This window comes from Herpailurus yagouaroundi, unplaced genomic scaffold (assembly GCF_014898765.1).
Source record: "Herpailurus yagouaroundi ecotype Mexico unplaced genomic scaffold, PumYag 191, whole genome shotgun sequence".
In the NCBI taxonomy this organism is placed as follows: domain Eukaryota; kingdom Metazoa; phylum Chordata; class Mammalia; order Carnivora; family Felidae; genus Herpailurus; species Herpailurus yagouaroundi.
The window spans coordinates 10,476,839-10,500,561 of NW_024412422.1; the positions used below are offsets into that span (position 1 = coordinate 10,476,839).

The window sequence follows — 23,723 nt, forward strand, 5'->3', positions numbered from 1 at the left end:
CGAAGGGGCAGCTGCAGACTCTCAGCGCCAGAGAAGGTCCCAACTGACGGATAAGCACTTAGGAAGGTGACGGACAAAATCAACCCAAGACCTGGTTCCCCTCCCGGTGCCTGCTATAAGCCCAGACGCCCCCGTCCTCCCAGAAGGTGGAGAGCAAGTAGGAAAATGAATTAAAAGGCATGGTGCCTCGGGGGAGAACAGGTTCTGACACACAAAACTGCAGCAAGCAGTACAAAACAAATCTATAATTAAGTGTGGAATTAATTATGTGGTGTGCAGTCTAGGGAGTGAGATCCATGAAAACTAACCGAAGCAGGTTTCTGGGAGGAGCTAAGGCCTGAAGCAGGTGAAGGATTTAGACAGGTCCAAGGAGGAAAGGAAGCCATCCCAGCAAGTTAGGGAAGGCAAGCAATGTGGCTAAGAGGCGAGAGTTCTTCAGGGTGAAGGAGACCGGTCGATGAGTCTAGAAGCTGTGTGCCAAGAAGTGGAGGCAAATGGGGTTAGATGTGGAGAGTCAGAAAAATGATGGTGGGCCTTGAAAACCAGGCAGAAGAATCTTCAACAGCTGAGTGACAAGGTTCTGACACACGAAGTTCACACCACAGCCAGCCATCTGGCCCCTGGGGACAAGTTTCTCACTTCTTTTTGGGCTTTAGTTTCTTGGTCAAAATGAAAATGCTGTGTCTCACGTAGGAAACAGGGAGCCACTGATGGTTTCTGAGCAGAAGAGAGACAGGAGAAATGCTGAGTGCAGGTTCACCTGAAGGGTAAACGGAGGGTGAGAGGCAGAGGGGAGAAGAACAGTTCGTGTCTCTTGGGTGACGAGAGCCTGTACCTCTGGTGTCAGATGAACTCCTGTCTCCACGAATGGCTCCCTGGGCGGCCCTGAGCAGGTGCCCTGACTTCTCAGCATGGCCGCGGGTTACTCCACCTATCTCACAGGCCTGGGGATGCAATGAGATGACATTTGATGCCCCAAATGCGGCACCAAGTAGACAACAGACGCGTTTCCCTCCGCCCTCTAAGAGCAGAAAGACATTAGGAAAGAAGAATCAACAGCACTTGGTGAATGGCAGGGTATGGCAGAAACGGGACAAAGAGGAATTGAGAGAGGTTCTGAGGATTCCAGCCCACGGCACCCAAGGATAAATAGCATGAGTGCCAGACACGGGGCAGTAAAGGGGGCGGGAGGGGGTATTTGGTTTAAAGGGGAAAATAATAGGCTCCTGTCTTCAATGCTCAAATTTGAAGAGACAGAACTGGGAAGAAGTATGGAAGGCATCATTTAAAAGGCAAAACCAGAGCTCAGAAGCAAGATAAACTTAGGGGGAACCAGGATACGATAAGAATGGATGTGCTCCCCAACGAAGAGCGAACCTCAAGCAAGACGAGCGGAGGGCCCCGACCACGTTGTGGAGAACCGCTGGAGTTAGCCAGTCAGAAGAGGAAAAGGCAGCGGCCAGCAAGAGGCACAGGAAGAGGAAGAAGGAATAAACCAGGCGTGTGCTGCTGCAGAAGGAAAGAGCACTGTGGGAATGAGGAGCTGGACGGTGGCCTCAAAGGCAGCACACGGAAGAAAGAGGCTAGAGCAAAGACTGCTCGTGTCACAGTAAGAAAGCCACTGCGGCCTTCCGCCTGTTGGCTCCGTGATGGTGGAAGCAGTCACGGTCGGAGGTTAAAGGAGGCAGGAGGTCAGAAGAAATGGCCACAGCGCAGGCCCACCTGGTGAAGAAGACAGGAGACGACGGCAGACGCAGGGAGAAGCAAGGGTGGTTGGGGGCCAAAGGGAAAGGTGACACAGAGACGCGAAAGTGCCCGAAAGCACCTTCGGCTCTTACTCTCTGTAAAGACGTCAAGCGGCTCTGGCAAACTGAAATGACTCTGAAAAGGAAAACCTGACACTGGAGGGGCAAAGAACAGAACAGAGAGAGATGCTGGAAGAGAAGCAGTCCAAAGGAAACAAAGGAACTTCTCCAGGACGGAACGTTTCGCTTGCCGAATGAAACCTCCAACCGCTGCAAAGCTCTGCCCACGGGAAGGCAGCAGCTCTTCTATTCAAGCAACTGGGAGCTTTGGGACCTACGTGGAAAATCCCGGCTGCGGCGCGGGCCTGCGGCCTGGAGCACTTGCAGCCCAAGGCTGGAGCCCTACTCGGGGGCTGTGGTGAAGCGTGGTGGGGCTTGGCCACCAAGGGGAAGAGTTCTGCTAGAGATCGCCAGCAAGAATTATTATTCTAGACACAGCTTTGGGGTGCTGTTAAAGTCTTGTTTCCATAAAAGCCTAACCGTCTCGAAGCAGAATTTACAGCTCCCCTGAGCAGGATGTAATCACTTGAAAGAAATCGAACCAGCCTGTGGGCTTGAAGGCAGGCATTAGCTCCTCCTGGAGGCACGTCAGATGGCACAGTGGCCGAGGGTCCAGGACATCTGTGTAGCTGTCAAGGAAGTGACTGCGCTGCCCGTGCGAATGGAAAACAGCTTCAGACCACGACAGAGAGAGGCTTGCGTAATGGGAGGAGGATGGGCTTTAAAAACAAAAATCAAATTGCTAAGGCAAACAGGCTTTAAAGTGCTGGGAAAAAATAACCCCAGTGAATATGATGTTGCGTGGGGTTTGTATGGGTGTGTGTTGTGGGGTGTGTGTGTGTGTGTGTGTGTGTGTGTAAGTCAGAAACAGGAGATTCAAAGCTAAAATTTTTCTGAAATTCATCACTGCCACCCTGAATTAGACCCTATTGCGCAAGTGTATATAGATGGGTCTCGAAGACCGAAATGTGCATTCACAACCCTCAAGCAGGGCCTCCACCTGAAACTGCAGGGTAGTAAAGAGGAACATCTCCAAGCAAAGCCAGGAACATTCCTCCATACTTTTTAAGCATCAGAAAGCCATTCCCTATTGAATATATGCAAAGCATCTAAACCTAATACCACTTTCTCTCCCTCTCCTTCTCCCCGTCTCTTTCTCACTCTTCCCCCCACCCGCCCGCGGCGGGGGTGCCTTTCTCCCTCCCCCCTCCCCCCTTCCCTCTCTCTGTCTCCCTCTCTCCCTCTCTCTCCTGAAAACAACTTGTATTCAACACTCAGCCCAAATACATCCTTTCTGTCTATGGTGTGCCAGGCTCCCCTGGAGTCTCTACCAGGACTATAGGAAACCAGGCAGGACTACCTGTCTTTGTGGGGCCCACGGACTGCTTTGGGTTCTTCTCTTAGATAATATGCACACAGCACACCTAAAATAGCAGGATCAAAGTGTATCTCTTTATTTGATCACCTTTAGTTGCATCTGAGCAAAACCTCTCTTTATTCTGACAGACCTAGTAACGCCATCTGCTTCTACGAATTCACGGAACAAGAGACAAACGTGAAAACAACGGCCACACGGAGTGCCCATGAACTCCAAGGAGAGCAGGTAGTATGAAGGAAAGGGCTGCTGCTAGTGCACCTGTAACAAGAACCCATCCAGGCACGGGCACGGGGATCCAGGAAGGTTTCCCTGAGAAAATGATCCTGAGGCTGGGAACTGAGGAGTGTTAGTAAGGTGAAATGAAAAAGGAACGTTCTAGGGGCGCCTGGGTGGCGCAGTCGGTTAAGCGTCCGACTTCAGCCAGGTCACGATCTTACGGTCCGTGGGTTTGAGCCCCGCATCGGGCTCTGGGCTGATGGCTCGGAGCCTGGAGCCTGTTTCCGATTCTGTGTCTCCCTCTCTCTCTGCCCCTCCCCCATTCATGCTCTGTCTCGCTCTGTCCCCCCCCAAAAAAAAAGTTGAAAAAAAAAAGAAAAAGGAACGTTCTAGTACAATCCCACCCATAACACCATATGAATAATCGCACCGCCATCAGATGTCTACCAGTTCAAATTTTAACAAGTCCATAATGAAAGTTGATCACCTGCCCTCAAACCCATTCCTCCCAGCCTCCCCGTCTAGGTAAACCATGACTCTATCCTACCAACTGCTCGAGCCAAAAACCTTCGCCACATCCTTGCCTCAGCTCTGCCTTAACCACACGATGCGTTGACTCTACTTTCAAAATATCTCGAGAACCCAACCACCTCCACGGCTGCTACCCTGAACCAAGCCACTCCCATTTACCTGCTCTGGCTCCTGTGATGTGCCTCTCTGCGGGTCTCCCTGCCTCTATGTCCCCCTTGCAGAAAGCCTTCCATGCGGCAGCCAGCAAGATCACATCCCTCCTGTGCTCAGAACCCTCCTCACACTCTGTCACCAAGTAAAAGCCAATGCTGCTACACGGACCCATGGGCCCACGGACCCCGTGTCATCCCGCTCCTCTGTGTCACTCCACCCACATTCCCCTTCTGCCTGCTCCTCTCCGACAGTACTGTTTGCTGATGGTGCAACGTGCACGCACACTCCACGTTCCCACTTCAGGGCCTCTGCGCCGTTGTCCTCTCTGCCTGGAATGCTCTTCCTGAGGTTATCTGTATGGCCCGCTCCCTTATGTCCTTCAACTCTCTGCTCGAGTACCACTGCATCAGAGAGACCTGAGTAAAATGGTAATGACCCCATCAGCACGCCCTTCCTTTCTGGCCCTACTTTATTTTCTCTATAGCACGTATCACCCTCTCCCGCAACAAACATTCACTCGTTTCTTTGTTTTACTGTGTCTCCCCGTTGGCCATAAAGCTCCATAAGGATAATGACTTTTATTTGTTTCCTGCCGCATCCCCAGACCCTAGAAGAGAACCCGGCCTGGAGTCTGTGCTTAATAACTACTTGGCGAATGAAGAAAATGAATACATCGTGCCACCACCAGCGTCTCCTGTTTGGGGGAAATATTTTCAGGACGTCTGCCCGACTCCCGACAACACTCATCTCTAACAACTGCTTTCCCCTCCAGACACAGTTGTTCCAAGTGATCGTGTCCTTGGTACTCTCCTCAGACCAAGATGGATGGCATCTGAGCCCATGAGAATCCTAGACTTTGTACGAAGTTGCTAGTTTCAATGTCTGCAAGGGGCCAGAAGGAAGGTTTGTAAGTCAGGAAGCAGAGGAATCTGCTCAAGGAAAAGGATGAAGCAGGTGTGTGGAGAGCAGGCAGACTGGACACAGAGAGGCAGCAAGACGGAGGAGGGAGAAAGGAGAGACTGGAGGCCAAAGGACTGCCAACAGCAAGATTTCCACCCACCACTTGGGTCCCGCAGTCAGATGCAGCGTCAAGGTGCAGCCCAGTGTCCCCTGGGCAGCCCAGGCCTAGAGGACTCCAAAGAGAAGAACAGGCTGAGAGAGCGTGCAAACACTCTATCAATGCGGCCGTGCGATACGTACCTCGCCGAGATGTTCAGGGCTGAGCTCAGGTTTCAGGTAACGCACAGCACAGGCACAGAATCATAAGATCATAACCTGCCTTTTCATTTACGTAGCAAGTGTCTCACTTCAGAACCTTACTTCATCCCAGCAAAGCTAGAACCATCCTCCTCCTCACATTCATAAGCAGAGACACGCAAGAGACGTAAGATGTTTACACAGATCAAGAATGGGAAGCCTCTAGGAAAAAGTCAGACTTGGGGTCACAGTGTCTTCATCCTACAACACATCCTAGAAGAAGACCAACAACCCGAATTCATTTCAGAGGCCAAGGAGAGAAGAATCGAGCAGCTTCCCAAGAGACTTTGTATTTAAGATGCGTCAAACGCAGAAGGAACTCGTAAGTGTCTTCTGGGGGAACGTACCCGAAAGGACACACGGAACTTTACGGGCCACAACAAGACACAGCTGTCATTCAGAGCTCTGGCTCACCGTAGAGAGCATCAGAGTCCTTGGTAAGAAGGAACTGATCCCAAATTATCACCTCCCGGGAAACAACTGAAGTACAAGTGCCAAGAGAATAATGCCTTGCTGTTGGGATCCAACTTCAGTTTCAGAGGGTTTAGATTGTAATGAGTCTCTGCTTCCACATATCTAGTTGGTTTCTATAATGGTTTGGTTCTGTTCTGAGCTGTATTCCCCAGGCCCCAACCTTAAAGGGCAATTGGGGGGGGGGGGGGGCCTGGGTAGCTCAGTTGGTTAAACATCTGACTCTTGGTTGCGGCGCAGGTCATGATCTCACGGGTGGTGAGATCAAGCCCTGTGTCGGGCTCTGTGCTGAGAGTTCGAAGCCTGCTTGGGACTCTCTCACTCCCTCTCTCTGCTTCTCCCCTGCTCATGCTCTCTCTCAAAATGAATGAACTTAAAAAACAACAAAGGGTGTTTTTTAAAATTAACTGGATTTGAGAAGCAGATACCTAAGAGACCCAGAAAGCAGGTCACCAGCTGTTTAGGTCTGGTTTCAGCTGTCATCAGATGAAACGTTAGTCCTGTGCTCTGATTTAGCGAATGACAATTTATGAGATCAGCCTGACCTCTATGGAGAACAGACATGATATTGTTTTTTTCCATTTTTCCCAAAAGCCGGTTCACCGGCTTTGTTGTTAATAATGTATAAAAGATTACCTGAATCTGAGATGTCACAGCGAAACTATCAGGTCAGCATTTAGAAGCAACCTTCTTTTTCCAAGGCCAGGAAAGTCACGCTAGGAGCTATTCTAAGGTCACATCTTGACCCCACCGACAGGATCATGAGCAACACCCCTGATGCCACAAGCTTTCCGGGAAGGTCTGACTTTGTATCCCTAAGCACTGCCTAAGTGACGTTAGTGTTCAAGAACCCACCGGGCAACAGACACCCACCTCACTGCTGTCACTTTTTTTAAAGTTCATTGCCACTGTGAAGGAAAAGTGGTGTGGACGAATGATCGCCTCAGCTACCATTTTAAGAGAATGTGTAACGGGGTGCCTGGGTGGCTCGGTCGGTTGAACGTCTGACTCTTGATTTTGGCTCAGGTCATGATCCCGGGGTCGCGAGACGAGCCCCATGTCGGGCTCTGTGCTGAGTGTGGAGCCTGCATGAGATTCTCTCTCTCCCCCTTTACCCCTCTCCCCAGCTTGCTCTCTGAATGAATGAACGAATGAATGAATGAATAAATAAAATGTAAAATGAACAAGGATATAGATTAAAAAAACAGCTCACGACCGGGGTGCCTGGTGGCTCAGTCAGTTAAGCGTCCGACTTTTGGTTTCAGCTCAAGTCATGATCTCATGGTTTGTGGGTTAGAGCCCCACACTGGCCTCGGTGCTGAGCATAGAGCCTGCTTAAGATTCTCTCTCTCTCTCTCTCTCTCTCTCTCTCTCTCTCTCTCTCTCCCCCTCTCTCCCTCCTTCCCTCCCTCCCCCTGCTCCCTCCTCTGCTTGCACACGCGCTCATTCTCTTTCAAATTAAAAAATTAAAAAAAAAACAAAACCTTAAACCCTTCTTAAAGGATCTAAGATTTAAAAAAAAAAAAAAAAAAAAAGAATTCCACAGAACGACTCTACAATCCAGCAATTGCACCATGAGGTATTTACCCAAAGGACACAAAAATACAGATTCAAAGGGGTACATGCACCCTAATGTTTATAGCAGCATTATCAACAATAGCTAAGCTATGGAGACAGCCCCAAATGTCCATCGACTGATGAATGGATAAAGAAGATGTGGTGTGTGTGTGTGTGTGTGTGTGTGTGTAGATATATGTGTACACACACACACACACACACACACACACACACACACACACTGGAATATTACTCAGCCATCGAAAAGAGTGAAATCTTGCCATCTGCAACAACGTGGATGGAACTAGAGTGTATGATGCTAAGTGAAATAAATCAGTCAGAGAAAGATAGATATCATATGGTTTCACTCATATGCGGAACTTAGGAAACAAAACAGATGAACGTATGGGGGAAGGGAGAGGGAAAAAAACCACAAGAGACTTAACTATAGAGAACAAACTGAGGGTTGATGGAGGGAGGTGGGCAGGAGATGGGCTAGATGGGTGATGGGTACCAAGGAGGGCACTTGTGATGAGTAGTGGGTGTGTTGTATTTAAGTGAAGAATCAATGAATTCTACTGCTGAAACCAATATTGTGCTGTATATTAACTAAAATATAAATTTTTAAAAATTCCATAGATACCAAAGTATTTACAAATAAAATAACACGGTATCAGGGATAACTGGCAACGTTGATAATGATGCACAGGGGTTCTTTATACACATCTATTTTATATAGTACATTCAAAAAAAAATTTTTAAGTTTTATTTATTTAAGTAATCTCTACACCCAATGTGGGTTTCGAACTCACAACCCCGAGATGAAGCGTTATATGCTCTTCGGACTGAGCCAGCCGGGCGCCCCTCAACATTGTTTCTTAATCAAGTAGGAAAAAGCACTTCTTAGTTCAAACAAACTGCATGTGTGTGCACATGTGTACGCATGATGATCAGGAAAACGTGAGCAGTGACTGATATCCATAATGTTAAGGCATTACTGTTAATAATTTTAAGCGTGAGCATGGTACTCTAGTTATGATCTTTTGAAATGAAATAGTTACAGATGAAAAAACACCTGGGATTTGCTTCAAGATAAGCCAAGGCAGGGGGAGGCAGTGGGGAGGAGTTAAAAAAAGACTGGCCACAGGGCACCCGGGCAGCTCAGTTGGTTAAGTGTCTGACTCCTGATCTCAGCTCAGGTCTTGGTCTCAGGGTCGTGAATTCAAGCCCCATTGTTGGGTTCCACACCGGGCATGGAGTCTACTTTAAAAAAAAAAAAAAGACTGGCCACATATCAACAACTGTCAATGCTGGGTGACAGACATATTGCTGTGATTATACTCTGCCCTCTGCTCTTGTATAGATATGAAATTTTGCATAATAAAAACTTTGGAAACATAGGTTTGCCATTCCAATTTCTGTACTCATCCCGCCTATCTCATGAGGCTTTATAAAGACTACATGAAATGAAGGAAAACAAGTGAATGGAATTAAATGACCAGAAATGCTGCTCTTTATTTTCGCCGCTGGTGGGACACAGGGAAGAAAGCAGTGGGCTTGAGATTTAAAAATTCTGACTGATTGGGGCACCTGGGTGGCTCAGTCCGTTAAGTGTCCGACTTGAGCTCAAGTCACGATCTCACAGTTCGTGAGTTCAAGCCCCATGTCGGGCTCTGTGCCGATAGCTTGGAGCCTGAAGCCCGCTTCGGATTCTCTGTCTCCCCCCCTCTCTCTCTCTGTCCTGTCCACACTTGTGCTCCCTCTCTCAAAAATAAATAACGAACATTAAAAAAAAATTCTGGGGGCATCTGGGTGGCTCAGTCGGCTAAGCGTCTGACTTTGTCTCAGATCACGACCTCATAGTTCATGATTACAAGCCAAGCGTCAGGCTCTACGCTGACAGCCCAGAGCCTGGAGCCTGTTTCAAATTCTGTGTCTCCCTCTCTCTCTTCCCCTCTCCTGCTCGCTCTTTCTCTCAAAAATAAACAAACATTAAAAAACACTGTTTTTTAATCTGAGTCATTATGCTGATCATCAGTTTCTCAGTGATGCCCTTCATCACCGGCTTCCCTCTCTTAACTAGAAGGTCCCTTTTTCTTTTTTAACGTTTTTATGTATCTCGGAGAGTACGCTGGTGGGGGAGGGGCAGAGAGAGAGGGAGACAGAGGATCTGAAGCAGGCTCTGTGCCAAGAGCAGCCAGCCCGAGGTGAGGCTCGAACTCACGAACCACGAGATCATGACCTGAGCCGAAGTCGAATGCTCAACTGACTGAGCCACCCAGGTGCCCCTCAACTAGAAGCTCCTTAAAGACAGAAACCCTGTCCATCTTGTTCGACATAGTGTCCTGGGCAATAAGTCCAATGCCTGGTATGAAAAAATAAAGCTGAGTTCAAGTTCCTGTTCAGCAATGTGGAGCGGGGACTGTGACTGTTCTATTCTGCACCCAACCTCAGCGCTGCGGTGCAATCGGTATTTGTGGTATGGTGCTGGACGGTTTACTTAACCTCCCCAAGCCTCAGGCTCCTCCTCTGTAAAATGGAAATAAAGTCTATCTCAATAAGCTGATCTGACCTGTAGCCACTTCATGCGGCCATTCATTTGTTCCACATTTATTGATTCTAAAAGTCCTACAGAAAGTAATAGTCCATCATTACCATAAACAGAATAGTAATAATAAAGTGACACAAACATTAGATAAATGTAAATACCCATTCAACAATTATTTATGGAGTTTCTACTGTGTTCTAGGCACTGTGCCACATGCTAGGGGTAACTATGAAAGTAAGTACGGTATGATCCTTGTTTTTGAGGAAGTTTTCAATCAAATGGGTGAGAGGAGAGAGAACACGATCACAATGTGAATTGGTAAGTGACATACCAGAGTAAAACAGGAACATAGCACATTCCCTCTGGGGACATTCTCCTACCCAAGTTGGTTTCAGGAAAGAAATCGGTTCACTTCCCAAAGTTATAAATGTCAACTCCCAAATTAAAACCACCATGAGGTATTTCACTTTCACTTATTCACTGCAATAAGGCTATAGATTCTCTCTAAAGAAGCCAGCCAATGCTGGAAATCTTCCAAAGGAATTAGATCCTTTTGTTTTTCTGGGTTTTTGCCAGCAGTCCAAACCAAAAGAGCCAAATGGAGCTATTGGCTCATCCGTTTAATATTAACTGCCAACTCCCTTCTCCCAGAACACAATGCCCTTCTATTTCAGAGAAGCCCCCTCAGCAACTTGTTCCATGTCAATCAATGGCTGAATTAAGAAAGAGCACAGATTCAATTCTTTCAGATCCAATTCCAAATACAGGGCCAACTTCTCTCTCATTAAAAATAGGATTTAATAACTCATGCAAAAAAAAAAATTTTTTTAAAATAACTTACCTCAAATTCTTCCCAAAAGCCTTGTTTGACTTTATCTGTGGTCTCAGCTAATTTGCTTAGTTCTCGAACCCGGCTTTCTATTTCAGCAGCATTGATGCGTGTTGTGTTGAGGGGCTAATCAAATTCAGCAGTTGGTGTGAAATGAATAAAGTATTATTAAAAAAAAAAAGTGTTAATACCAAAAAAAAAAAAAAAAAGAGTTCCATCTTGATATTTGTAAGGCAAGGACAGGAAATTCAAAGGATATAGTAATTCACAACAAAAGTTTTCAAATACAGTTTCACTTTTCTGTTTTGTCAGAAAATGTATCTTTCTTCAATCCCCACACACACTTTACTCTGCTGATATAAATTCAAACCTATTTTTCTTCAGAAATCGATCCCAACATTATTTGGGGAGATGATATAATTTGCCACTAGGTGCTAAGAGGGAACTCTGAAGTAGCAGTAACTGCAAAGGGAGTAAGTGTAATCACTCAAAGTAAACCAAAGGGAGGCCTAGAACGAACACTTGGTAAAAGCTTGCCTTAGAAACTCCATAAAGCCTTTTAGAGATACACCTGGAGGTATCATGGAAATGACATAATACCTGGAATTCGTTTCCAAATACCCCAGGGGAAGAGCAGTGGAGTGCGGTAACAATGAAACAAGATTTTTAAGTTGATCACAATTGAAGCTGGGTGATGGGTGTATGGAGGTCCATGATACTATTCTACTTCTGTATATTTAGAATATTCTGTATCAGGATTTTCTAAACTCCGTAAGGAGATGAAGCTTTAGCTTTCTAATATTCTCACCTGCTTGAGTTGTAGCACTGTGCCCAATGTTTCCACCATGGGGTTCTTCTTGTAATGCTCCACGAGATCTGTCAAAGAGTCAAACCGTTCTCCTCCACCAACATCATATTTCAGTTCCTTTCAAGACCAAAAAAAAGAAAAAAATCCTATTACCTTTACGTCAAATTATTATTTTTCCCAGCCGAAGTACAGAGACTGACTCTCCCCCAAAGAAAAAATGGCTGTCGTAGTACAAAGGAGAGAGAGCAAGGATGATGGAACAGGAAAGGCAGACTCAATAGGAAAGAGCTCACCGTGGGGTGTGAGATCTAAGTATCCCTCAGCACCAGGGGCACAAAAGCCTCCCCTTCATACGTTAACTAAGTAGGTTAAAGAAACGAAAAACAGCATTATTTACTATTTACTTACACTCTAGGCTAAGCAACCATACGGCAGGCTGCTGAAGAGAAGGTAAATAACAATCTCTCTCTGAAATGCAACAAACTCCAAGGCTGGCTAGGCAGCACTGAAGCCCCAACACCCATGTCTCTATTTTCCTCTTCTAATGAAACTTTAAAAGGGAAATTATAAACAGAGACCAGGAAATTTTCTCTGACAAAAAGATCAGAATAGGCGACTTCAGGGAAACAACAGGAAAACAGTTAAACTCAGAAAATGCAAAACCCCAAAAATTAAATATGAAGATGTCTGGGTATGATCTTTTATTTAAAAATAAAACTGCGGGGGCGCCTGGGTGGCGCAGTCGGTTAAGCGTCCGACTTCAGCCAGGTCACGATCTCGCGGTCCGGGAGTTCGAGCCCCGCGTCAGGCTCTGGGCTGATGGCTCGGAGCCTGGAGCCTGTTTCCGATTCTGTGTCTCCCTCTCTCTCTGACCCTCCCCCGTTCATGCTCTGTCTCTCTCTGTCCCAAAAATAAATAAATGTTGAAAAAAAAAATTTTTTTTTTAAATTAAAAAAAATAAAATAAAATAAAACTGCGGTGGGGAGGGGGAGAAGCACTTTCAGAATGACAAAGGACAGACCTCTGAAAATCCATTCTTCCATAAAAGCAACAAAAATACTGGTAAAAACTGTCACCGACTTCTTCAGAACTCTGAAAATTAACCAAGGACTTGCACCAGTCCAAGGAACATTTATTTGAGAAAAATGATTGAATCTTGGTAAGGAGCAAACCGTGGCATTCTAACTTGCCCTCTCTTCCCATGCACCTCTCTCTTTCAGTAGCCTTGAAAACCAACAGCCTCATAACCACAGTAGCTGCGAGAGCCAGCAACACAGCATAGCCAGAGGGGACAGAATGGATTTGGAACCCTCTCAAGGGACCTATCCCCGGAGAATATTCCCTGCAGGCACACCTTGCTTTATTGCACTTCACTTCACTGTGCTTTGTGCTTTGCGCTTTGCGGATACGTTATTTTTTACAAATTAAAGGTTTGTGGCAACCCTGCATCCAGAAAGTCTATTGGCACCATTTTTCCAACAGTATTTGCTCACTTTGTGTCTCTGTGTCGCGTTTTGGTAATTCTTCCGATGTTTCCACTTTTTCATTATTACTATATGTGTCACGGAGATCTGTGATCAGTGATTATGACTTCCTGAAAGCTCAGATGATGCTTAGTGTTTTTAGCAACAAAGCATTTTTTAATTAAGGTTTGTTGTCCGTTGTTTTCTAGACATACTGCAACTGTACACTGAATAAGATACAGTATAGAATAAACAGAACTTTTATATGCACAGGGAAACCCAAAAAACTCATTTGACTTGCTTTGTTGCAATATTCACTTTACTGCAGTGGTCTGGAACTGAACCCATAATATCTCTGAGATATACCTGTATTGGGCCTGCTTAGCAGCTCCCTGGAAAAGCCCTGTTTTCAGAGCTTATGTTTACTTGACCTGACTTAGAGTTCACTCAGCCCTGTCTTCAGGGGATCTGCCAAAAACAATCAGCAGCAACTGTTTAATATCAGAGCAGCCTGAGGCAGCAATACCAACCAGTTAAAGCAAATAAGAGACTGACCAAAACGGAAAAAGGAAAATCTGGGTGATGTCCACATAGGGCTTGGAAAACCTCTAACATAGAGAGGCAAAACAAGAAACAAACTCTTAACTGTAGAGAACAAACTGATGGTTACCTGAAGGGAGGTGGGTGGGGAGAAAGGTTAAAATAGGTGATGGGGATCAAGGAGTGCACTTGTTGTGATGAGCACCAGGTGTTACACGGAGGTGTCGAATCACTATATTGTACACCTGAAACTAATTATTACGCTGTATGTTAATTCACTCGAATTTAAATCAAAAGTTAAAAACAACAACAACAACACCTGTAACATATTCTTGAGAATCCAGAGGGCTATGTGGCTGTGCAGGGCTGTGTGAAGCGTAGGGAAGATCCAAGAAATCCCTTATCTTTACCTCTTGTTGACCTTGAGGTTATGCACAAACAGAAGGTGAAGGCTAAGCCAGAGTTGGAATCGGCCAGAGCGCTCAAAGTATGCCCCAACACACACCCACACACACAGAGCCCTCCCTGCTCTCCCCCTGCCCCCGGTAAAGGCTAGGAGACTAACCACGCAAAGACTTCAGTGGCTACACATAGCAAAGAATACAGGAAAATCATGGAACACAGAAAGAGTAACAACTACAGCAACAATAAAAAAGTAGCGACAGCAAACCCTGGAAAAGCCGGCGTCTGATTTCCAGAGTCCTCACACTGTATCACTTAAAATGTCTAGTTGCAAACAAAAAAAAAAATATGAAACATGCAAAGAAACAGGAAAGTACGGACCAAACATGGGGGAGGGGAGAACACTTAATAATAGAAACTGTCCTTGAAAAAGCCCACATAAAGACTTGAAATCAGCGAGTATAAATATGTCCAAAGAACTAAAGAAAACTTACTTTATAAATTAAAAGAAAATGGGAGGATGTTGTCTCATCAAATAGAGAATATCACAAGAACCCGTACACAAATGTTTACGGCAGCATTATTCACAATAGCTAAAATGCCCATCCATTTTTAACGGATAAACAAAATCTACTCTAGGGGCGCCTGGGTGGCGCAGTCGGTTAAGCGTCCGACTTCAGCCAGGTCACGATCTCACAGTCTGTGAGTCTGAGCCGCGCCTGAGGCTCTGCGCTAGCACTGCAGAGACCACTTGGGGTTCTCGCTCTGTCTCTCTCTCCGACCCTCCCTGCTCGCTCTTGCGCTCTCAAAAAATAAAATTGTTTTGGGGCGCCTGGGTGGCGCAGTCGGTTAAGCATCCGACTTCAGCCAGGTCACGATCTCGCGGTCCGGGAGTTCGAGCCCCGCGTCGGGCTCTGGGCTGATGGCTCAGAGCCTGGAGCCTGTTTCCGATTCTGTGTCTCCCTCTCTCTCTGCCCCTCCCCCGTTCATGCTCTGTCTCTCTCTGTCCCAAAAATAAAAAAAAATAAAAAAACGTTGAAAAAAAAAAACAAAAACAAAATCTACTCTAACCACACAATGGAATATTTGACAATAGAGTTTATTGACACACAGGACAATATGGATAAACCTTGAAGACATTATGCAAAGTATAAGAAGCCAGACACAAAAGCCATGTTACATAATTCCACCTATACGAAACATCTAAAATAGGCAAATCCATGAGAACGAAAAGTAGATTAGTGGTTGCCAAGAGCTGGAGAGAGGGGAAATGATGGGGAGTGACTGGGAATGGACACAAGGTTTCTTTTCGGGGTGATGAAAAGGTTCTGGAATTAGTGTCGGTGATTGCATCGTATGTGAACATACCAAAAACCACTAACTGCTTTAAAAGGGCGAAATTACATGGTATGTGAGTTGTACCTCAATAAAGCTGTTTTTTAAAATATTTATGTAATTAAAAACATTTTTTTTTGAATGTTTATTTTTTTTTTTAATTTTTTTTTTTCCCCAACGTTTATTTATTTTTGGGACAGAGAGAGACAGAGCATGAACGGGCGAGGGGCAGAGAGAGAGGGAGACACAGAATTGGAAACAGGCTCCAGGCTCTGAGCCATCAATCAGCCCAGAGCCCGACGCGGGGCTCGAACTCCCGGACCGCGAGATCGTGACCCGGCTGAAGTCGGACGCTTAACCGACTGCGCCACCCAGGCGCCCCTTGAATGTTTATTTTTTGAGACAGAGAGAGACAGAGTATGAGCGGGATAGGGGCAGATAGAGAGGGAGGCACAGAATCCAAATCAGGCTCCAGGCTCTGAGCTATCAGCACAGAGCCCGACACGGGGCTCGAACCCACGAACAGTGAGATCACAACCCGAGCTGAAGTTGGATGCTCAACCAAGTGAGCCACCCAGGCGCCCCTGAATTTATGTAATTTTAAAACTGAAGCAGTAAGTGAACAGTTTCTATTTAAGAAACTATGTCAAAACCAAGTTTGACATAGTTGACCAAGAATCCACCTCCTTAGTCCCATCACCACATTAAAAACAAGAAACAGTGAGTTCAATTCTCCGAGCCTGAATGCAGGAACTCTGTAACATGAAGGCAAAGGCAGTCGCAGGCCAGCCTGTGATAGTCCTAAGGAGGAACCGAGGTCACCACTTTAGAACCGTGGAAGAGTGAGGCTGACCGACTCCAGCCGCAACCAAGCAGACACAGATTCGATAGTACAGGGCAGAGGTGATTCACTGAGGCAGGATTTAATCTGCCAGAGGTAGACTGGAAGTAAATAACAAAGTCCTGAAATGGTGAAACAATTATAATAAATAATGTACTAAAAGCATATCGGCCTGTAACTAAACGAGCGAAGAAAATCTGACGTCGGAAGTGATGTCGGTCTTCTGCTGGCAGAAAAGTCACCCAAAGACGACCTTTTGCCAGACCCGTAGTTCAAGTGCGGCTTTACCTGACAGCGGATCATAACGTGGGTCACTTTAGACTTGCCATCGTTGCTTTCCCCTTTGTCATCACCAGTTCGGACAGAGAGAACAAAATCTCCAGGATGGCTCTGGCTCTCTCGTACCAGAAAGCTGCCGTGTTTTCCTTTCTCCGTCAATAATTTCTCTGCTTCTTTCCCAGAGAGGTGTCCATGAAACCACCTAAATTTTTTTAAATGAAGATCAATTGGGTTCTGCCATGAGTTCACAGCATTCTTTCACAAAACTGCCATACACAGCGAGCTCCTAAACAATTAAAAAACAGACACAGTCCTCTAAGAGATTGGTCAATCCCGCACAAGGCAGAATTTGCAGCCCAAGCAGGAAGGAAAAATGGCAAAGATGTTAAGAATAACCATTCAACTTTTTAAATGAGCCCACAGTCATTGGGAAACAAATGTCCTCAATCTTTCCTATTTTCGTTTCCATCTCCAGCTTTTAAAAATGCATTTTGTCATTTCTCCATGCCCTACCCTAAAAGGATCAACTATTTAAACACAACCATTTAAAGAAATTAAAAGAGAAAATCATGGTAGAAACAGAAAATCATTTGAATGTTTGCCCTTGCTTTGGTATGTGCAAATTACATAAGAAAGGATTTTCATTATAAATGAAGCATTCCAAATGTTTTAATATGTCCAACCAATACTTTCAACAGCCTCCAAGTTTTCTGTCAATACCTTTGGAGCATACACTGGGCTATCATTTCAAACCCTAATGCACATAACTTCTAGAGCAGGGGTGAGGGATTTTGTTAAAAATGTGAATTCCCATGCCTCACAACCAGAGGTAGTGATACATGAAGTCCAAAGGTGGCCCAGCAACCTGCATTTTCACCCAGCATTCCAGAGTCCTGATGTAGGCCATCAGAGGACAGACTCTGAGACAATAGTACTCCCAGATACTATAAAAAACATCTTGGGGCACCTGGGTGGCTCAGTCGGCTGAGCATCCAATTTCAGCTCAGGTCATGATGGTTTCTGAGTTCGAGCTCCGTGTCGGGCTCTGTCCTGACAGCTCAGAGCCTGAAGCTTGCTTCCGATTCTGTGTCTCCCTCCCTCTCTCTCTCTGCCCCTCCTCCACTTGAGCTCTCTCTCAAAAATAAACAAACATTAAAAAATATATATATATTTTTAAACATCTTAATGGGGTGCCTGGATGGCTCAGTTAGAAGAGCATGTGACTCTTGATCTCAGGGTTGTGAGTTCAAGCCCCATGTTAGGGGTAGAAATTACTCAAATAAAAAAACAAACTTAAAAAAAATCTGAACCTAGTCATATTAATCACGTGGCTTTTTCCCTCAGAATCTTGGTAAGAAGGCAAGCACTATCATGGCAGAGAGTACTAATGGCTCATCACTAGGGGAATATACTTTGAGTTATTTTTCATCCACCCTCAACTGAACAGAGTAAAATTTAGAGATAAACTAAGGTTGCTGACAGCCTTTTGCTTGAAGCTACAGTGGTAGCTGGAGAAACAAACTATCGGCATACAAAGAGGTGCAAACTGAAGAAACCTACCTGAAGATACAAAATATACAAACCTACTTAAGAGACCCTGAATTTGTACTGAGTCAGAGAGGAGACTGGGGCTGTAGAAAACCAATAAAAGCAATAAAAATAGGTCAAGCCCTGGCTTTCATCAGCTTAGTTCCAACACAAGGCAGCAGGGGTGGGGGAAGATCTCTGAAATGACGGAATTTCCTCTAAGCAAGGTCATTCTCCACATTTGTGGATACTACATAAAAGAACTGATGAAAAATCTGACCCTCTGAGCTCTCTGCTTTTCGGCTTCTGAGCTTAAACTGACATCTGTTGGCGGCATTGCTGAATAGCTGGTCAGGAGCTACTACTGAGAAATGGTGCTGTTTTGGCATCTCCATTATCATTTTTCTCTCCTAACTCTCAAAAGATTATCAGCTCAAGTCCAAAAATCCTAAAATTACCGCATGTACCAAGAACATACAGGAATAATCTGAGATCCCTGTAAGGAACACTGATGGACACTTTTACAAGAAAAGGGGGATCTGAAAGGAATCTGATCCCATTTCTTCCTTCGGTAAAACTTTACTTGAAAAGGTTACAGCTTGAGCAACAGATCGAGCCAAACCACCACAAAGCATTCAGAGAACACCTACAGCATGGGAGAGACGCACAGACTCTGGAGTCGCTAAAAGTCACTGACCTTTCAGAGGTAGGGTCTGCACAGTTCAAAGGATATTTGAGCTCAATAACATCTCCATTCTTCTCTTTTAATTGCCCGTGGTGTTCCATGTAATACTGGACCAGCTCAGCCAGAGTGGCAAACTTCTCCCCTCCGTACAGGTCATAGTAATCACCGGTGTTCTGAATCTTGATGTGGGTGACAGCTCCATTTCTTCTAAAATAGTCCATTAGGGGAGAAACGAAAACTAGTAAAGAGCCACGCTAGTAAAAATGGATCTCATAATTCAATAGCAGATTTCACCTAAACGTGGAAACACACCCAAGAAACCAGTTTACATTTCTCCTGTAACAAACGCAGTGAGTCAAAGGACCACGTGGTCAACCATTTCAACACAAAGGGCTCTGTTTATTGGTTCCTTTCCCTTGTACAACTTCTATGTTCAAAGTCTGACCTATCGAGGGCACCTGGCTGGCTCGGTCAGTCAGTGGAGTGTGTGGCTCTTGATCTCTCAGGGTTGGGAGTTCGGGCCCCCCATAGGATGTAGAGATTACTTAAAAATAAAATCTTTGAAAGTCTGGCCTGTCAAACTGCATATATTAAGTGACAATAATTTTCCTCATCATTAAATAATCGAGACGCATATATTAAACATCCATCTATCTTGTAATCTACTAAACCTACTCATTAAGTATTTTGCTCCCCACAAAATGAAACTGTATGGCTATCAAAGACTTGTATAAGAATATTCATTGTAGCCTTATTTGGAATACAAAAATATTGGAAACTCAAATATTTAGCATCAAACTGGATAAATAGTTGTATACTCATACAATAGAACACAACACTGGGGCGCCTGGGTGGCGCAGTCGGTTAAGCGTCCGACTTCAGCCAGGTCACGATCTCGCGGTCCGTGAGTTCGAGCCCCGCGTCGGGCTCTGGGCTGATGGCTCAGAGCCTGGAGCCTGTTTCCGATTCTGTGTCTCCCTCTCTCTCTGCCCCTCCCCCGTTCATGCTCTGTCTCTCTCTGTCCCAAAAATAAATAAACGTTGAAAAAAAAATTTAAAAAAAAAAGAACACAACACAGCAATTAAAAACAAAACAAAACAACACTGATACATACGACACGAACAAATCTCAAAAACATTACATTAAGAGAAAGAAGCCAGGGGATACCTGGCTGGCTCAGCTGGGAGAGTATACACTTGGTCTCAGGGTTGTGAGTTCGAGTCCCATGCTGGGCGTAGAGATTACTTAAAATCTTTGGGGCACCTGGCTGGCTCAGTCAGTTAAGCATCCGACTCTTGGTATAGGCTCAGGTCACAATCTCACAGTTCATGGGTTCATGGATTTGAGCCCCATTGTCAGTTCTGAGTCTGCCTGGGACTCTCTCTCTCCTCTGCCCCCTCCCCTGCTTGCACTCTCTTCTTCTCCCTCTCAAGATAAACATTTTTTTAAAAATCGTTAAAGAAAGAAAAAAAGACAGAAAGAAAGACAAAAAGAAAGACAGAAAGACAGAAAGAAAGAAACAACTATCTCACAGACCACCTATTAATCACAAAAAGAAAGGGGCGCCTGGATGGCTCAGTCAGTTGAGCGTCCAACTTCAGCTCAGGTCAGGATCTCACAGGTCCTGAGTTCAAGCCCCACATCAGGCTCTATGCTGACAGCTCGGAGCCTGGAGCCTGCTTCGGATTCTGTGTCTCCCTCTCACTCTGCCCCTAACCCACTCACATTCTGTCTCTGTCTCTCTCAAAAAAATAAACAAACATTTAAAAAAAAAATGTACTCATAATCACAAAAAGAAAAAGGTGCCTTTACAATGGGAAAATCTGGCAAACACCTCAATCAAGTGATTAAACTGAACACCCCCAAGGGGCTCCTGAGCAGCTCAGTTAGTGACACATCGTACTCTTGATTTCAGCGCTGGTCATGATATCTCATGGTTCGTGAGTCCAAGCCCTACATCTTGCTTGGGATTCTCTCTCTCTCCCTCTCTCTCTGCTCCTCCCCTGCTCTCTCGTACGTGCTCTCTCTCTCTCTCTCTGTTTCTCTCTCAAAAATAAATACGATACAATACAATACAATACAATATAATACAATACAATACAATACAATACAATAAAACAACACAACACAACACTGAACAGCCTTGAAAAATGGGACAAGCAGGCCCCATGTGCTTCCCACTGTGAGATAATGGGGCGGGCCGAACACTGCCCCTGTGGTGCACTTGCCAAAGATGTGTCATCTGAATTTAAAAATGAGGAAACGATCAGCAAATTGAGATTGAAGGACAACCTACAAAATGATTGGTCTGACTGGCCAAAAAGCCAGAAGAGAGAGAAAAATAAGAAAAGGTCAGGAGAGACTAGAAACATAAAAATTGAATGCAATGAATGATCCTTGACTAGATCCTCCTGAATCTAGTGTGGGGTGGCGGGTGGGGCACGAGATGGGACACGGGGTGGGACTCAGACACTTGCAATCACTTCAAAAGCCATTACTGAAATAGCAAGGGAAATCTGAATATGAATATTAGATGGTATTATAGAAGCAAGGTTAAAATGTATTACCTATAATAATGATTTTTTTCAAGATATGGAGTTTCTTTCCTTAATGTTTATTTTTGAGAGAGAGAGAGAGAGAGAGAGAGAGAGCAGGTGAGCAGAGGAGCAGCGGAGAGAGAGGAGGGCAGAGGACCTGAAGGGCTGAGAGCAAGCACAGAGCCCGATGTGCTACTCCAACTCACGAACCGTGAGATCATGACGTGAGCCGAAGTCAGACACTTAACTGAGCCACCCACACGCCCCTCATAACTGAGTCTGTAGTTACACAGGAGAATGTTCTTGTTTATCAGACATAGACACTGAAGTTTTTTTGTTTTGTGTTTCCCAAGGAGGACTCTTGACCAGCGTGGAGCCCAAGACGGGCTCGAACCCATGACCCTGAGATCAAGACCTGAGGATCCGACTCTTGATTTTGGCTCAGATTGTGATCTCATGATTCATGGGTTCAAGCCCTACATCAGGCTCTGCACTAACAGTGCAGTAATAGTGCAGAGCCTGCTGGGATTCTCTCTCTCTTTCTCTCTCTCTCTCTCTCTCTCTCTGCCCCTCCCCCAATTACACCAACTCAAAATAAGTAAATTTAAAATAATAATAAAATAAAATAAAGGTAAAAATAGGGGCACCTGGCTGACTCAGTCAGTGGAGCGAGCAACTCTTGATCTCAAGGTTGTGAGTTCGAGCCCCATGTTGGGTATAGGGATTATTTAACATCACAATCTTTTTAAAAGTTTTAAAACAGGGGCGCCTGGGTGGCGCAGTCGGTTAAGCGTCCGACTTCAGCCAGGTCACGATCTCGCGGTCCGTGAGTTCAAGCCCCGCGTCGGGCTCTGGGCTGATGGCTCAGAGCCTGGAGCCTGTTTCCGATTCTGTGTCTCCCTCTCTCTCTGCCCCTCCCCCATTCATGCTCTGTCTCTCTCTGTCCCAAAAATAAATAAACGTTGAAAAAAAAAATTAAAAAAAATAAAATAAAATAAAATAAAAGTTTTAAAACAAAGTAAAAAATACATTGATTATCTGCACTTTGCTTTCAAAAGGTTCAGGGGGAAAAAATTAGACACACAAACACACACTCAGAAGGGACAAACATGACAACATGCTGGCAGGTGAAGAGAAGGTGGGTGGTCACATATTCATCTTTCAACGTTTCTATAAGCCAGAAATTTTTCAAAATAAAAAGTTGAGGGGCAAGGAGAAAAAAAAAAAAAATCCCACCAATTCTCTAGTCCCGGTCCTGCCGCTGAGTAGCTGCGAGACTAGGTTACTAACTTAACCTCTGGGTCTCAGCTTAGTCACCTGTAAAATGAAGATAATTGTGGTACTTATTCATAGGTTGCTGGGAAAATTAAATAGAATGATATGTGTAGAGTGCTTGGCACAAGGGCCTGGTGCACATGTCAAGTCCTCAATCATGTCTGCTGTCACCATCATGATCATCATATACTCTCCAAACAAACTCTTACAGCTCAAATATCACACAACGTTTAAGTTAGAGGTCCGTGCTGATTCAAGCCCTGAGGACTCACGAAGACCCATTCCTTGTATTAAAACACAAGAAAAAGTTAACGACGGGGGCTCCTCAAAAACTAATCCAAGCCAAAAAGAGGTTTCCCAAGTCCCAAAGGGATCCTAAATAAACCCACCACAGTTTATCCAACCCTCTATTGTGGGAGTGGTTTCAGTTTGTTTTACATTTTTTGAACAGTATGGCCAACATACTGTTACAGGTCTCTTTGAGCAGGTGGGACGGTTTTTCTAGAAACTGACCTTCTCTTATATACTTATTTCCCTTACTCTTGATTATTCCAGGAGCTGTAACGCTACTGCCTTATGATTTTGCTTTTATTATTACTATTTTCAAATAAGGAAGTAAGATGTGTTGACCATACTGTTCAAAACATTTGAAACAAAATCAACTCAGTGTCCCACAACAGAGGACTGGATAAACTGTGGTAGGTTCACAACATTTGAGTATAGCCATCAACATTAAAATTAATAATTAGATCTCTATGTACCAGCACAGACCTCAAAAAGTTTAAACAGGAAGTTGCAGAATAATAGATACATTCTAAGGCCTGTGTATGTGAATTCTAAAAACACACAAACCAACTTTATATTGTTCACAATAGCAGCAAGACAGTGCAAGTATAAAAACACATTCAGGAAGGATACATGCCAACCTCTCGATGGCGGTTTCCTCTGGGGAAAGAGGGAGGGGATGGGACTGGGCAGGGGAACAAACGGGACCACAACTTCCTCAGTGATGTTTTATTTCTTGAAAAAGAAAAGTGATCTGAAGAACCTCTTCAAAAGCATTTTTCCCATTAAGAAATCAACAGAAGGAAAAGGGAAAACGCAGGCAACCAGGTTCAGGACGTGTGGAACCCGGACCAAGCGGCGGTGACGACGGTCTGTTCACCTCACCCGCGGGGGTCTCTCAGGGGAGAAGAAGTGCCCATCATGATGCCCCTTCTGCTGTATTCCCACGCGCCCACTCTCGGGAGGCCTCGCCTGAGGCCCGTGAGCAGGCTCGAGTCGCA

At 45.1% G+C, this 23,723-nt stretch overlaps 1 protein-coding gene across 2 annotated transcripts in view; it reads right to left on the reverse strand.

Annotated features, from left to right (window-relative positions):
- Positions 1-23,723, reverse strand: part of PTPN11 (protein tyrosine phosphatase non-receptor type 11) — an 81,565-nt gene that overhangs the window by 36,259 nt on the left and 21,583 nt on the right. For both annotated transcript variants that reach the window (XM_040443838.1, XM_040443837.1), the window contains exons 3-6: positions 18,638-18,832; positions 16,423-16,615; positions 11,554-11,670; positions 10,758-10,871 (exon numbers count right to left, since the gene is read on the reverse strand). In XM_040443838.1, coding sequence (XP_040299772.1) covers positions 10,758-10,871; positions 11,554-11,670; positions 16,423-16,615; positions 18,638-18,832 — 619 coding nt within the window. The remainder of the gene's footprint in view (positions 1-10,757; positions 10,872-11,553; positions 11,671-16,422; positions 16,616-18,637; positions 18,833-23,723) is intronic.